Source organism: Ranitomeya imitator, chromosome 9 (assembly GCF_032444005.1).
Source record: "Ranitomeya imitator isolate aRanImi1 chromosome 9, aRanImi1.pri, whole genome shotgun sequence".
Taxonomy (NCBI): domain Eukaryota; kingdom Metazoa; phylum Chordata; class Amphibia; order Anura; family Dendrobatidae; genus Ranitomeya; species Ranitomeya imitator.
In genome coordinates, this window is record NC_091290.1 from 147,334,129 (window position 1) to 147,350,795 (window position 16,667).

The 16,667-nt window shown below is 41.9% G+C and overlaps 1 protein-coding gene across 1 annotated transcript; it reads right to left on the reverse strand.

Annotated features, from left to right (window-relative positions):
• Nucleotides 1-1,365: 1,365 nt before the first annotated feature.
• LOC138649184 (fatty acyl-CoA hydrolase precursor, medium chain-like) lies at nucleotides 1,366-16,429 on the reverse strand. The gene is made up of 13 exons (XM_069739371.1): nucleotides 15,968-16,429; nucleotides 13,552-13,756; nucleotides 9,415-9,553; nucleotides 8,015-8,148; nucleotides 6,166-6,319; nucleotides 5,780-5,893; nucleotides 5,440-5,535; nucleotides 3,712-3,852; nucleotides 3,547-3,624; nucleotides 3,301-3,448; nucleotides 2,241-2,390; nucleotides 1,791-1,863; nucleotides 1,366-1,682 (listed from the first exon to the last, which is right to left on the reverse strand). Exons 1-13 carry the CDS (start codon nucleotides 16,158-16,160, stop codon nucleotides 1,505-1,507), a joined length of 1,803 nt encoding a protein of 600 aa, XP_069595472.1. The 5' UTR covers nucleotides 16,161-16,429; the 3' UTR covers nucleotides 1,366-1,504.
• Nucleotides 16,430-16,667: the final 238 nt, after the last annotated feature.

A 16,667-nucleotide genomic window follows, 5' to 3' on the forward strand; every position in this document is an offset into this window, starting at 1 on the left:
AGGGGATAGTTAAAAACGTTTATGGATCTTGGGTAGACAGCAAAAATATAGTAGTTGGTAATGTTTAATCGAAAGAAAATCTCTCTTTTCTAATTTAAAAAAAAAATATTCAGAATAGTTCTACTAATCAGTTGTATTCTGAAAAATAGTGTTTGGCAGTATCCTGTGGTAATTTGTCATAATATATTGTATCATTCAGATAGATCGATCGCTGCATAATAACAATTCCTTCCCATTTGTCGGCGGCTCTACTCACAATCTGATAGTTGGGTTTGAGTGACTTGAGTACAGAACGCTCTGCTTCGGCGAGGTTATCTTCACTAGAATTTTCATTAGATGATAATGTTTCCAAATGACTATCGCAATGATGCGGAGGATAAAAATTCAATTTTGTCTTCACATCACCATGCTTTGGGGTTCAGCTGAGGGAGTAGTATCTATGTCAGGGTTATTACTATCTGGGGTAAAAAAAAAAAAGTGGCTTTGTCTTTTAATATAAACATAAGGTTAATTTGTGCACAAATTTGTTTAAGTCAAGGAATAATTGAAAATTATCTGTTTTAACTGTAGAGCAAAACAAAAGATTTATGGCAAGTAACATATTTTCAGGTGATAGGTTAACTTGTCTTATAAACCGAAATTCTATTATAGAGACCACCACACAACTCCATCGAAGCATATGGACTGAGAATTAAATATAATTCCAACTAGAAGAACTGAGATTTTTCAATCATGCAGTACAGCATGGAATGGAGCATCGGGACACTTGACAGTAATGCGGTGGGCCCCTGAGCAAGACTTGGAGGGGGCTCGTAGGTTTCAACTGAATGTGCATCAGACGACGCACATTCAGTTGAAATATATTGCAGTATAGAAAGCAATATGAAAAAGGCCAAGACACAAGGTGGGAGACCAAAGCCAAGATGCAGGGAGCCAGAGTCAAGCCAAGCCAAGAGGCGGGAGGCCAAAGCAAAGACAAGAGGCCAAAGCAAAGCCAAGAGGCCAAAGCCGAGCCAAGAGGCAGGAGGCCAAAGGTGAGCCATGAGGCATAAGGCCAAAGCCGAGCCAAGAGGCAGGAGGCCAAAGCCGAGCCAAGAGGCAGGAGGAAAAACCCGAGCCTAAAGGCAGGAGGCCAAAGCCAAGCTAAAAGGCAGAAGACAAAAGCCAAGCTAAAAGGCAGGAGACCAAAGCCAAGCCAAGATACAGGAGGCCAAAGCCAAGCCGAGAGCCTTAGACGTGAGGCAGGAATCTAAGCCATGAGGCAGCTGGAGGGATAGTGAGATTAGTGGACCGCTGATCTGTCGACTCACATAATTAAAATCTAGAGGAGAGGTTAAATGTGAAAAAAATAAGTACATAAAAAGATTTAAAGTTTTGATAAAAGTAACATTTATTAAAAAGTGGAGAAAACGACTGCTCAGTTTTGATTCCGGGTATACCGGGCCTCGGCCTCCTCACGTTGTGTTTTTTCTTCTCTCACGTGTACATACTTCTTTGTAAGATTCTATAACTCGGTGCGATTGTCGCCATCCAAGAGGATTTTCTTTGGAAGGATCTCGGTCAAGAACTTGAATTTTTCCTCTTTCAGCTTCGAAGATGATTTCTGACTCAAATTAATCTCCAGGTAGCGCTCGTCTGCGCCGTACTCCGGCCACGTTGTCAAACCGGGACTATTGGGGTTCCTGCAGTACACAACGTTGCATTATTATCATTGGGTACAATAATTAGGTGAATTAGGTGACACCAGCGCAGCGAATGTGCGGTCATTCTTGTATAGGGCATGGTCTTACCCAGTGCGAGCGAAGTTTGCCCAGTATTTCATTATAGTTCTGGCCAAGCGTTTCTCTTCCTGGGTTGCAGGACCTGAGAAAGAAAGCAGCAGCAGTGAATGGTCCATGAGTGGATAAAGACTTTATCCACACACGGGCCCCAAAAATATAATATCAGTCCAGCAGGGATACATCTCATAGTGGACCTGACTTGGTGGACGCTGTGGCATTGGACCACCATAAAGCCATGATGGAAAAAAACCAAAAATGTATGAGCGCTAGATCATTTCTGCACGGGTCCGCTGTCTAGGAAAGCTGCTGTGATTCCTTATCTTGCGAAAAAAATGTATACAGAACCCTGTTTGGTTATTGTCGGCTTTTAGAAACAGTCATGTGTACTTCAGGGGCTCTTCCCAGATTATACATTGTATCTAGGGCAGAAATGCAATGTACTTATTTTCACTGACTCACCAGAGTATAAGACGCCATCTCTTAGGAAGGGTCCTCCGGTCACAAAAAACAGCTCGTCACCGTGATCGGCCTTCACATATTGTGGTCTTACGTGTTCTAGTAAGCTTGGCGGGTGCTGGTACTCATACAGATACACAGGGAGCCCCATATCTATTGAGAAATAATAAGACCAAGAGTCGTGTGTCCGCACCATGACATTGTACAGTCTGAGATGTTACTAAGGATAATGCTCATCCACGAGCGCTGCTGTGCCTGTATGAGACTGGGACAGTCATCTCCTGGGCATCTTGTAGGTGTTGAGGCAGTGAGCAAAACGGGAGGTATCAGTGGGGGTCCTCGGTAGGCATAGCCGCCGTACGGCTTGTTTAGTACACCCCTACCTGTTCTTAAATTATATGGACACCTTTGGGGTCATTTTGTTATGTATTTATTTACTTACATGCATGTATTTGATGGCTGCAAAATTAGTTAATTGAGTTCATAAAAATTATAAACGCTCTCTGCAGAAGGAGTTCACTTATGGATTAAGTGGAAAAAATCCGTTAAAGTGTCCTTAGCTTTTAGAAAGTGACTAATAGTAAGTAATTAATTTTGCTGCTTGACTGACGACTCCTTTCGCTGAAGTCACATAGCCAAGATGAAGGCTGCGCTGGGTGGGGAATAGAGCTGGAGTGACAGAGGCTTCAGATCTACAAATAGTTCTTTTACTCTATTCAGTGTTGCCACCTCTATGCTGTGTGACATCAAGCAAACAAGCTTTCAATCAAACAGGAGGAAGCGGCGCTGGGTGGGGAATAGAGCTCGAGTGACGGAGGCTTCAGATCTACAAATAGCTGTTCATTCTCACTTGCATATCAATTAAAACCCTGATTTCTCAGTAACGAAAGAACAACGTGTATTGCTGGACTTGTCTTAGAGAACTACAGTACATGAGCATATAAATAGTCTGGTGGAAGGAATATTGCTGACAGATTCCTTTTAACAACATTAGCAATATATTAAGACTACAAGTCCCAGCATGTCTTAACAGAAAACAAGCTAAAATGTGAGCAGCTTGTACCTCGATGGTATTTTGCAATTTTTAGAGTCGGTATAACGAACATAATATCGCCGCACAAATCCTGGATGCGGTCTTGAATCTCCACTGGATCAGTGGTGTCACCAAGATACTCGTCCAAGATGTGAGGAATGGCTTCTGGCCTCAGAGACTAAATTGACAGTGTATATACAAAAAAAAATTATAATTTTTCATAGAAAACTAATTGGATAATAAGAACAAAAATGCACCATGTTCATCCTATCTCACCAGTATAGGAAGATTTTGGAGCTTCTTCATCGCAGTTGCTCGCGTCATTCCGGCTGTTACATCTGATAGGTCTAATAGCTAAATGTAAAGATATATCATACATCATAACATGGAAATCACTTTCTAGACGCCATTAAAAAAGTTCATAAATGAGCTGCCACCTACTGATAGAGACATCCAGCCGAACTCCTGATTGTTCATTCCCAGGAGGAACGGGACCTTGTTACTTTCCTTGTTAGCAAACATCGTCACTGCTGGTTTGGGTAGAAAAACACCGTCCACACAACCAGGAAGAAACAGCATGCCCTGCAGAGACAGAATCTTGTGAGGGATCAGTGGGTATGTGCACCCCGATATACAACAGATAAATACTGGTTATATGAAAGCAGAACAGAATATTTGACACTGACTATCACTTTTCCGGTCCTACAGGAAAAATTCCACCTTCCACCCAAAGAAGTGTTCCGATATCCGCAGTTTTCTCACCTCTCTGTTGAAGAATGTCCCGCACAATACTCCTTTTGAACAAAGATGTCACTTACTTGCCCATGCGCCAGGTACTATCTGTCTGCTCTATATCCATCTAAACCACACTACCCAGAGTGGCTCAGAGCAGTCCCTAACTATTTCCATCGGTGCTTCTGAGGACACCAGTCCGAGAGTGACATCTATCACATATGGTGGCTTTGCCCTAAAGTGCGCAGACTCTGGATCAGAGTATACTTCCTAATCCCCTCAGTCACGGGCCACAATCTTAAGCAAACTTCCTGGGATGCCTTGTTAAATTTGGGCTCCCTGGGGAGATGACAGTAATCGTACTCCCTTTCCTCTACCACCGCTATGCACACGGGTTTCCAAAGCCTCGGAGTAAACGCGACAGAGCAGCACCAGAAGACCGCAGCGTCTGATAGCTCCTGCTCTACCGCTGAGAAGAAGCACTTCTCCAGTATATTAAATGTGTGTGTTTCCTTTCAACAGGACAGGGGTTAATCGACCATGTGGTAATTCCTGCGTTCAGCTGTGCTCGGTTAGCCACAACTCTCTCCTATAAAAGCTAGGCCTTCTGGCCAGATCCTTGTCTGAGATAGCATTTGCTAGATAGACCTGGAGTAGTGAGGTGCTGGTGTCTGGAGATCTGGAGGAGTTTATTATGCGATGGTTGTTTGGTTTGTATGCTTGGAAACTCCTCGTCCTTACCTGCTTTATTTTCTTCCCCCGTCCTTCACACCCTGGTGGATACCTCTGTTATTTGTGTGAGCATATTTTGTGTGAGTGGAGGCTTCTTTTGCCCTTGTCTTTGTTTCCCTGTCTGTCGGGTTGGTGTACTGCGGTACTCGGTAGCGCCTCTCTTCCCTGGGTGGGGGAAGGGGACAGACGCAGGGCTGCTGTTAGGAGTCAGGGCAAGGGCTGAGGCCCCGGCATCCTCGCCATCTGAGGTATCCCAGGGAACAGGGCGAGTTAGGGCGCCCCCTAGAGCTAGGACCAGGAAAGGTGCCCCTGGTCCCAGTTTACTCGCCAGTCCAATGGTGACACTCAGATTCTCCTTTTCTGCTATATAGGATTCCTTTACATTCTTTGGTAATTCTTCCCCCTCACCCCTATTTCCCAACTCCTTCCCCTTCTTTCTTTAACTATGCTCCTACACCTTTCTATTGTATAGTTACTTTTTCCTATAATCAAAAAATTGTACTTTTGTTGTTTTGTAATGTTTCTTTGTGTGTTCCAAAACTTAAAAAAAAAATAACTACAGATTAAAAAAAAGAAAAAAACATTAGAAAGCAGGAAAGAAATGGAAAACTTAAAGAAATGGGTCAATTCACGGAATTTGGATCTTAAACATTGTTCAAATAGTTCCCGGGCGGCGGTACTGCTGTACTGTGACATGGCACCTACCATTTTTTTGGTAATCGTGTACATTTCTTCCTCTGATTTCTTCATCAGACAGTCAGCAATAGAGGCGAGATCACAGCCTGATGACTCCGATACTTTCTGCAAAGAAAATTGGACTCATATTCAGATATCACATACATTTTAGGACTTTTTTTTTCTCACTTTATTTTTTTTCTTGTTTTTTCGGAGTGGTGAAAACACCAGCAAAATGAGGTGCAGAGGCCAGATTTGCAAAGAGTGTAAAGTTTATTCAGTCGCACTCCCCTCGCCAACCTCTATTAATATGTAACTGCTCAGACACCGGTGTTATTTCTATTGGGGTAAATGTGGAGGGAATAATTACATGTTGGAAGTAGATGAGCTCTTCAGATGTGCTGACCATCAAGGCTGACATAGCTACGGTTCCGCTCTCGGAGATGGCGCGGTGGAACAGACCTTTTGCTAAAGGAGACGCCACCTAGAAGAAGAGACAATCCAGGTTATCATGGTCTTTATCCCATGGAGTAGTCACATTTGTTATTTTTTCAGATTTTTTTTTTTTACAGTTTTTGAACATTAACCTGTATTTTTTTAACTACTATAATGGAAAAAAAAATTGTGCACTGAATGTGAATGGCTCTATAAACATTTTCTCATGCATTTGTAAGAATAAAGTTCATGAAGTCAATGAGCAGAAACAGAAGTTATTTTCCAGGGACGATAACTTCACAATTACTGGACAGAACTTACAAGTGCGGAAACACTGATTCCTCCAGCAGATTCACCGAATATAGTGACAGATGAGGGATCACCTCCAAAATCTGCAATATTTTCCTGTACCCATTGGAGGGCGGCAACTTGGTCCAAAAACCCATAATTGCCACGTAATCGGTTATCTCCAGTACTGAAAAAAGAGAAAAACATAAATTGATAGGAAAATAAAGTCCGAAAGCAATGTCTGTCCCTTACAGAATACATCAAATTAATCTACCGAAAAATCACCTATACTGGGGTAAATCCTGTATTATACTCCAGAGCTGCACTCACTATTCTGCTGGTGCAGTCACTGTGTACATACATTACATTACTGATCCTGAGTTACATCCTGTATTATACCCCAGAGCTGCACTCACTATTCTGCTGGTGCAGTCACTGTGTACATTACATTACTGATCCTGAGTTACATCCTGTATTATACTCCAGAGCGGCACTCACCATTCTGCTGGTGCAGTCACTGTGTATATACATTACATTACTGATCCTGAGTTACATCCTGTATTATACCCCAGAGCTGCACTCACTATACTGCTGGTGCAGTCACTGTGTACATTACATTACAGATCCTGAATTACATCCTGTATTATACTCCAGAGAGGCACTCACTATTCTGCTGGTGCAGTCACTGTGTAAATACATTACATTACTGATCCTGAGTTACATCCTGTATTATACTCCAGAGCTGCACTCACTATTCTGCTGGTGCAGTCACTGTACATACATTACATTACTGATCCTGAATTACATCCTGTATTATACTCCAGAGCGGCACTCAGTATTCTGCTGGTGCAGTCACTGTGTAAATACATTACATTACTGATCCTGAGTTACATCCTGTATTATACTCCAGAGCTGCCCTCACTATTCTGCTGGTGCAGTCACTGTGTACATACATTACATTACTAATCCTGAGTTACATCCTGTATTATACCCCAGAGCTGCACTCACTATTCTGCTGGTGCAGTCACTGTGTACATACATTACATTACTGATCCTGAGTTACATCCTGTATTATACCCAAGAGCTGCACTCACTATTCTGCTGGTGCAGTTACTGTGTACATACATTACATTACTGATCCTGAGTTACATTCTGTATTATACCCCAGAGCTGCACTCACTATTCTGCTGGTGCAGTCACTGTGTACATACATTACATTACTGATCCTGAGTTACATCCTGTATTATACCCAAGAGCAGCACTCACTATTCTGCTGGTGCAGTTACTGTGTACATACATTATATTACTGATCCTGAGTTACATCCTGTATTATACCCCAGAGCTGCACTCACTATTCTGCTGGTGCAGTTACTGTGTACATACATTACATTACTGATCCTGAGTTACATCCTGTATTATACCCCAGAGCTGCACTCACTATTCTGCTGGTGCAGTCACTGTGTACATACATTACATTACTGATCCTGAGTTACATCCTGTATTATACCCAAGAGCTGCACTCACTATTCTGCTGGTGCAGTTACTGTGTACATACATTATATTACTGATCCTGAGTTACATCCTGTATTATACCCCAGAGCTGCACTCACTATTCTGCTGGTGCAGTTACTGTGTACATACATTATATTACTGATCCTGAGTTACATCCTGTATTATACCCAAGAGCTGCACTCACTATTCTGCTGGTGCAGTTACTGTGTACATACATTATATTACTGATCCTGAGTTACATCCTGTATTATACCCCAGAGCTGCACTCACTATTCTGCTGGTGCAGTCACTGTGTACATTTATTACATTGCTGATCCTGCACTGATGATTAATGATGAATAATGGAGGATATAAGTGGGAATATCTTTACCTGAAGAACCCCAGGATCCCCACCCTGTACTGGATGCTCAGCACCACTACTTTCTCATAGGCACTAAGTGCGGAGCCATCAAACATGCTGGCGAGCCCGAACAGCAGCCCTCCACCATGTATATAAACCATGACCTAGGGGAACAGAATAACATTTATGGGATAAGTCATTGTTCTTCCAGGCCTACCACTAGTAACCTCCCCAGAGAACAGCACATAGTCCATCGGAGCACATCAAATAGCGCCTGCCGAGCAGAGCTGGGCAGATTCCCACTACACATCGCAATAAAGAAGAAGGCGCTATCATTCAAGGCTCATCTACAAAGTAGCAGTCCCAGCTCCTACCATCACAAAGCCCTCCTACACCAGGAAGCCTCCCAAGAAAAAGTACCCAAAGCCAGTCTGACCAAGCCATCAACCTCCATGGCCTGACAAAAGGTGAAATCCATAAAATGGTACACAAAGTCAAAGAGGAATATCTCAGCATCTGGGGGAACGACATAAACAAATCCCAGAAACTGACAATATACCGGAGTCTACAGAGGGAGTACAAACTGGCCCCATATCTAGAGAAACTAGAAAACCCCAAAGATCGACAGATCCTGAGCCGGTACAGACTGAGCGCCCACAGCCTACTCATCGAATCCGGGCGGCACCGACAGAACTACAAGCCCCGAGAGAGCAGACTCTGCCAGCAGTGCCCCCAGGAGGCCGTGGAGGATGAGGCCCACTTCCTGCTGAGGTGCCCCAAATACTCCGCAGTGAGGGACACTCACTTCAAGAGACTGTCTGATCTCCTCCCAGACTTCACCTCCAAGGAGGAGGAAGGGAAACTGCCGATAATACTGGGGGAAGAGGAAAGTGCAGTGGCCGTAGCAGCGGAATATGTCAGTGCCTGCCACAGACTAAGAGCAGCCTGATATGTCATGGACTCCTGTATCCCAACACTGGACATATCCCTATCCCCCGACTAAAGAGCCTGATATGTCATGGACTCCTATACCCCACCCTGGAAACATCCCCTATCCTTTGATATTCCCTGGACCTCTATATGCCCCCCTCCCCCACCCCCGTATTTTTAACATATGCTTTGGCAATGCTAACATGTACTTAGTCCTGCCAATAAAGCTCATTTGATTTGATTTGATTTGATTTGATTTGTTATATAGTGCGGTAGATATCGCTCAAACACAAAATATTACAGGAGATATGTAACAAAGAACAAAAGTAGGAAACTAATGGAAAACCGCAGAAGGAAACTGTAATATTTAACAGTAACAAAGACTGAAATAACGTATCATTACGCACAAACTGACAACATACTAACACTCCCAGCAGGGCGCACACAGCTGTGAGGACACGCTCGGGGCATTAGTATAGGTAAACACCGCAGAAACTTACAGGTAACTTAGATTTCTTGTCTCTGTCAGCCGGAGTGAACACATTCAGGTACAGGCAATCTTCTGAGGTACGGGGCAGCTGAAAAGAGGATTGGTAAGATACTGCTACCCACTTCATGGTGTCTTCTACCTGTAAACACCTGAAATATACATAATCAATAATAAAAATTAAAAAAAAAAAAATCACCTGCCTTACTGAATGCTAGCTGTTCTCCTTAGTGTCAGCTGGGGGAAGCTGACCAGAGTGGATTTGTGTTGGAGCTGAAGAGAGATAAGCCAGAATCTCTCTCTGAGAAGAGTCTGCACAGACCGTGTGCACCAATCTGCAATTATCAATGGCTGCTATGGATGATAGCTCAGCCGGATGTAAGTATCCAGGGTCTAATTTGTTTAGTTAGCCTCTGCACATGGCTATGGCTAGGGATTTTGATTTTATGGTTTTGTTTTTGGTGCTATGCGACCTACGGAAATAATCGTTACATGGCTTTGACACAATAATCCAGTGACTGTGTGAACACTACCTAATGCCTACCTGAGAGTGTGAATCATTAAAATTGGTGTTTAAATGTGGAGCACAGTCCAAAAGAGTACAGTAAATGTCAGGTAAAGGTGGTTACAGAATTGAAAACACAGTGTAAAAGTGTGGAGGAGCTTCGTAAGCAACTGGTCCAGGATAATATGCTTCAGTAGCAGCAGGACCAACCAGAAACCATCGAACTCTTGATCTAACAATCAACAGCAAGCTTCAGCAGCAATTGCAACAGTAGCAGGTGACTCTAGGCAGAAATTATCCAGACCAGGGAGACGGCACCTCCCGCCAGCCAAAGTGAAAGTATGAGGCAAACTGTACTGGAGGGCCTAGCATAAAATGATTTTAGAGGAGGACTTCAAGGCTTTCATGACCATCTTTAAAAGACAGGGAGAAACTGCCCCCAGAGCAAAGGGCAGAGGTTCTAGCTCCATATCTTACCGGGGAACCGTAGAAAGCATCCTATGACCTTTCTCTGCAGTATGCCAAAGAGTTCAGCAAAGTAAAGGTGGAGATTACGGTAAGTTTGGGAGTGACCCTGGCAGTTCAGGTGCACCTCTGGCACTACTAAAAGGACAATCCTCACCCATCAGTTGTACGACCTGGTGCAAAATTTACTGCAGCCTAAGACCTGCTCTTCAGCACAGATGATGGACAGAGAGAGGTGGTGGACCGATTTATACACTCACTACCGAAATCCGTGCAAAGCCGGTTTGCCCATGGAGATCCTCAGAATGCAGATGACTGTGAGTCTAGTGGAAAGATACTTGGCCATGGAGAACACCCTGAGCAGTCAAGGGAGCCTGAAATCACCTTGCTGGAATACCCAAAAGAATGGGCCCAAGACCACGTATGGTGGAGCACCCGAAGACCAAGGAGGGGTTAGAGCCGGGTTTTCAAGGGGTAAACCTCATGCCATTGTCTGACAGGTGTCGTGCCCTGGGGCAAATATTAGCCAATTGTCCGTAGTCGGCGCTACTTCTAGTTCGTTTACCCTGCCTGCAGTGCTGCTCCTCATCTCGGCTGGAAGCCTCAAGAGTGCCAGCTGAGTGTGAACAGTGTACAAGTGACAGGGCTTCTGGACTCAGGAAGTCTGATGACCCTGACAAGGGTCACAATCCCACATGTACTAGTTCTGGGAACAGGGTAGGATAAGGTGCATCAATGGAAACCCTAGGAACCATCCCATGGCCCAGGTTGACATATGCGTACCCTGGGGTTCTGTGTCTCAACAAGTGGAATTGGTCAAGGACTTGTTGCATGCTATTGTTATCGGTCGCTATTGTTATCGGTCGAGACTTTCCTTTGTTCTGAGACTTATGGGCTCAAGCGGTAGCACCCAGTGGTCCAGAATGCCACCAGGAGTCGGCTATGGTAACAAAGGCACATGATGTAAAGGTGAATTTCGGTTCACTCTATGGGCTAGAAAAGAGGATACAGAAGCCTCCCCCAAAGCCAATATCCCTGACCTTGAGGAGCCCCAGGACAACTTTGGGACTGCCCAGCTCTGGGAGTTAAAGGTACAAGATAATTTTGAAAACGTGTGCTAATTGGTGTTCCCCAGGAGTTGGGAGCAGATAATCGCTTTCCAAAATTGGCCAAGCATATTGATCTGTTGTGTCATGGGACCAAAGTGAAGGGACAGGTAAAAGAGCACCTCCTCAAGGCCCAAGAAGAAAAACCCAGGTGGTGTATAATCAGTAGGCTCGAGGGAGACAATTTAACCCTGGGGATAGGGGACTTGTACTAGTGCCCACAGGAGAGAGCAAGCTCCTTACCCTGTGGCAGGGACTTACAGGGTTCCTAAGATTCCAAGGCGCCACAGAATGTTTGGATAAAATGTAACTTTTATTACATCCTTAAAAATGCATATTAAAATTACAAAAATGAAGTAGGCAATGCAACGTTTTAGCCCGAGCAAGCCTTTACAAAGCCAGAAATACAATTAAGAAAATCACAACCATGGCACATGGACAAGGCTAGGGATTTTGTGTTTATGGTTTTATTTCATCGCTGTGCAAGCTACAGAAATAAACGTCACATTGTTATGACACAAGAATCCAGTGCCTGTGGGAAAGCTACCTAATACCTACCTGAGAGCAGGAATCTCTACAAAATATATTATTGTCACGATATGGTATGAAATATCATATAAGTAGCTTCTCTTGCTCAAGGCTGTGGGCTAACAAGCCCCCCTTCCCTTTCACTCAGCCAAGAGCTGCTTTGCCAATGTACTGGGGGGAGTTTTATGGCCGAAAGGTATTTACGACTAGACTCAAATCTTCCTCTAGCAGAGAACTGTTTAGAAGTGTCTAGAAGATTCCAGAAATCCATGGAAGTTCTTTGTTTAGTTTTTGTAAGATTTTATGCAAACCGTTTACGGTAAGAACATGAAAATATATATTCTTATTCTCCCTCGGTGGATCTGCCCATCCCTCGATACACGGGCTTCTAACTCCGTCTGGTAAAGAAGTAGGGATTTCTCTGTAAATATGTATCCCAGATAGGACATATTTGATCTCATTAAAATGCTCCCGTTAATCCGAGATGAATGCTGGGTTTGTTATGACTATGACATGTTTGGTAGCGAAGTTATAGAAAGTCGATAAATTTAAGGTTGCAGTACTCAGAATGCAGAGAGAGGAGGGTCTGGATAAGCCAGCCTTTCTGTGATGTCACAGGCTGCAGGTTTTTTAAATCTCTGCCACATCCCCAGCTCTTTCTTGTTTTTTTTCCTGGAAGAGCTGAGCACGTCCCATGAACTGGGACGTATGGAAAACTGCACTAGCCTGGGTGCCTGCCATGCTTTGAACATGTGAGTGTTAGCTTTTCTCCTTTATTCCCTTTATGTTATAATTACCGTGTACATATTTGCAATTGTCTCATTTATAACATCTTTATAAAATATTTTTGATAAAGCACTGCCTAATTTTTATGGGATATAATATTTAATATTAGTTCATTCAACATGCTCTAAACGTACCCTGTCTCTTGAAGGGAAATACGCTACTGTGTTGGGTTAGCTTCGGACCCGTTTAATCGAAGCCGGTGGCAGCGGCCGTGTGCAGACTTTTGGGTTATGTTGTAGCGACTGCGGTGTTGATAATTATTGTTCCTGCCTGAGTGGGAGTAGTTTATAGCGTTGCTGCAGCGTGCCCAATAGCCAGTACATAGCAGGCAGCCTGTCTGGCGACCAATTACCCAGGGTGCAGTACCTAATCTGACCTGAGAGTAAGGGGGGAGCCAGAGAGCTGCAAGTTTTAAGTGGAACTGTAAGCGGGATATACATAAATCCCTGCAGTTCGTGGTATATTGAAAAGCAGTGGGATACCTAAAATAAGCCCCTGCGGTAAACTAAGAGGTCAATAGCCTTGTGTGTGTTTTTTCATCACAATGTGGAGTGGAGGGATAACTAAGATAAACCCCCCCTGCACATGTGATAGCCGTCTGTTGGCCTAAAGTCACACCGACCCGTGACGTAGGGGTGACGGTCACGGTGTGAATCGTGACAAATTGGTGGCAGCGGTCAGGGGATTCCTGACAATTATATACATATATATGTATACACAATATGTCACTACAGCCTCATCACAAATATACAAGACTCACATGGGAGAAGGCTCGGAGGCGTCTCTCACAGATTTCCAGGGCTCCGGAGGTTCGGGGTTACCAAATCTCAGTGGTCCCACAGGAGGTTTCGCAAAAGGAACTCCGAAAAATGCATCTATGGCCCTAGATGTCTCCTTCACTGGCACCGTGATGCCCTGCAGGTCTCCATACTTAGTGGTTACCAATGGTCTTTCAGCTTTCACACCTAAAATGAAAGATATTATTGGGGATAATTAATAATAGTAATAATGTTTTATATTCTCATTAGTGGCTCTTCCTGATATTATACACAGCTTGTACTACTGATATATATTTACTAATCCTTACTATACAAGTAATTATAATAATTACTGCACCCCCACTACCCCAGACAAGAACTACTATAATAGCAGTTCCTGTGAATGAGAGATTAATTACGGTACTACAATATTACCCCTAGGGACAAAAATCTATCTATAATACTGCCCCTATGTACTAGAATAAAACTACTATAATACTGCCTCTGCGTACAAGAATATAACTATAATACTGCCCCCTATGTACAAGAATATAACTACTATAACTACTACTAATAACTATAACATACTATAACTACTACTACTACTAACTACTAATATAACTACTGCTCCTATATACAAGAATAGAACTACTATAATACTGTTCCTATGTACAAGAATATAACTACTATAATACTTCCCCTATGTACAAGAATATACTATAATACTTCCCCTATGTACAAGAATATAACTACTATAATACTTCCCCTATGTACAAGAATATAACTACTATAACACTGCTCCTATATACAAGAATATAACTACTATAATACTGCTCCTATGTACAATAATATAACTACTATAATACTGCCTCCTATGTACAAGAATATAACTACTATAATACTTCCCATATGTACAAGAATATAACTACTATAATACTGCCCCCTATATACAAGAATATAACTACTATAATACTGCTCCTATGTACAAGAACATAACTACTATAATACTGCTCCTATGTACAAGAACATAACTACTATAATACTGCACCCTATGTACAAGAATATAACTACTATAATACTGCAACTATGCACTAGAATAATGACTATAATGCTGCCCCTATATACAATAATATAAGTATTATAATACTGCTTCTATGTACAATAATATTACTATAATACTGCCCCTATGTACGAGAATATAACTACTATAATACTGCTCCTATGTACAATAATATTACTAAAATACTGCTCCCTATGTAGAATATAACTACTATAATACTGTCCCCTATGTACAAGAATATAACTATTATAATATTGCCCCCTATGTACAATATAACTACTATAATACTGCCCTCTATGTACAAGAATATAATTACTATAATACTGCACCCTATGTACAAGAATATAACTATTATAATATTGCCCCTATGTACAATATAACTACTATAATACTGTCCCTATGTACAAGACTATAACTACTATAATACTGCCCCTATGTACAAGAATACAACTACTATGATACTGCCCCTTTGTACAAGAATATAACTACTATAATACTGCCCCCTATGTACAAGAATATAACTACTATAATACTGCCCCTATGTACAAGAATATAACTACTGTAAAACTGCTCCTATGTACAAGAATATAACTACTATAATACTGCCCCCTATGTACAAGAATATAACTACTATAATACTGCTCCTATGTAAAAGAATATAACTACTATAATACTGCCCCTATGTACAAGAATATAACTACTATAATACTGCTCCTATGTACAAGACTATAACTACTATAATATTGTCCCTATGTACAAGAATATAACTACTATAATACTGCCCCTATGTACAAGACTATAACTACTATAATACTGTTCTATGTACAAAAATATAACTACTATAATACTGCTCATGTACACTAGAATTTAACTACTATAATACTGCCCCTATGTACAAGAATATAACTATTATAATAATGCACCTTTGTACAAGAATATAACTACTATAATACTGCTCCTATGTACAAGAATATTACTAAAATACTGCTCCCTATGCACGAAAATATAACTACTATAATACTGCCCTCTATGTACAAGAATATAACTACTATAGTACTGTCCCCTATGTACAAGAATATATCTACTATAATACTGCCCCTATGTACAAGGATATAACTACTATAATAAGGCCTCTTATATATAAGAATATATTTTACTACGGAGACATGTTGGTGACGTAGTTACGGGAGATTTTTTTGTCTATGTGATACATGAAAATTGTTTCCTATAAACAATATTTGATTGACGCCAACATAATAGGTTATATATTAAGCAATTCCACATGTATACGCGTTATTTGCTCTCTCTATATTCCTCCTTCATTCCTATGTTATATCATCCTGCTCCCCGGTTCTCACCTGTTACTATTGCGGTTAGAATCAGAGGGATCAGAATCAGAATCCGCGGCAGGTTCCCCATGTCCCGTGCGCTGCAGTCACAGGTGGACGCGGCTTCTCTCGCAGAGTCTTTCGTTGCAGTGACTTCAGATAATACTTTCTCTTTACTATTTAACAAATCACGATATAATTGTTGTTCTGCCAGAGTTGGCATTATTAGCCAGGAAACACCTACATCTATAATCCAACCTGCTGGCACCAACCTATCTACTGTAGGTCTAAAGTACTAGCTCTATATAACCCCTGAACAGATAATAATTTGTTTATGGAGTAAAAGTAACCATGGGCAAAGTTTTGTAATTCTGCATTATAAAATTTGCTTTTGATTGTTCTAGGATAACTTCTTAAAGAACGAGTATATCCAGCTCTGATAATATCACCATTACTATAGAAATCATTCCTCAGGTACATGAAAGTAACATTGTAGAAATAGTTTTACCTGCCTTTTGGTTTCGTCCCTTATCTCGCCGCAAGGTGGAGCCCAGATTTCTTCCTTTGCTTATTTTGGAAGGAGCATTTTACGTCGTCCTGATTCTTTTTCTACGCTTTTAAAGTATCGTTCGTCAGCAAAACAACAAGAAACCAGAGTGGAGAACCCTAATTTAGATCTTCTTTACTGCTGTTTTCTATTTTTTATTACATAGCAGAGCTGGATTCACAG

Coding starts and splice junctions, on each gene's coding strand:
- LOC138649184 (XM_069739371.1), bottom strand. CDS start 16,160: ATGCCAACTCTGGCAGAACAACAATTATATCGTGATTTGTTAAATAGT. Junction 9,554..13,551: donor GCCTCCGAGCCTTCTCCCAT/GTGAGTCTTGTA, acceptor TGTATATTTCAG/GTGTTTACAGGTAGAAGACA. Junction 3,625..3,711: donor TCGGCTGGATGTCTCTATCA/GTAGGTGGCAGC, acceptor CTTTACATTTAG/CTATTAGACCTATCAGATGT.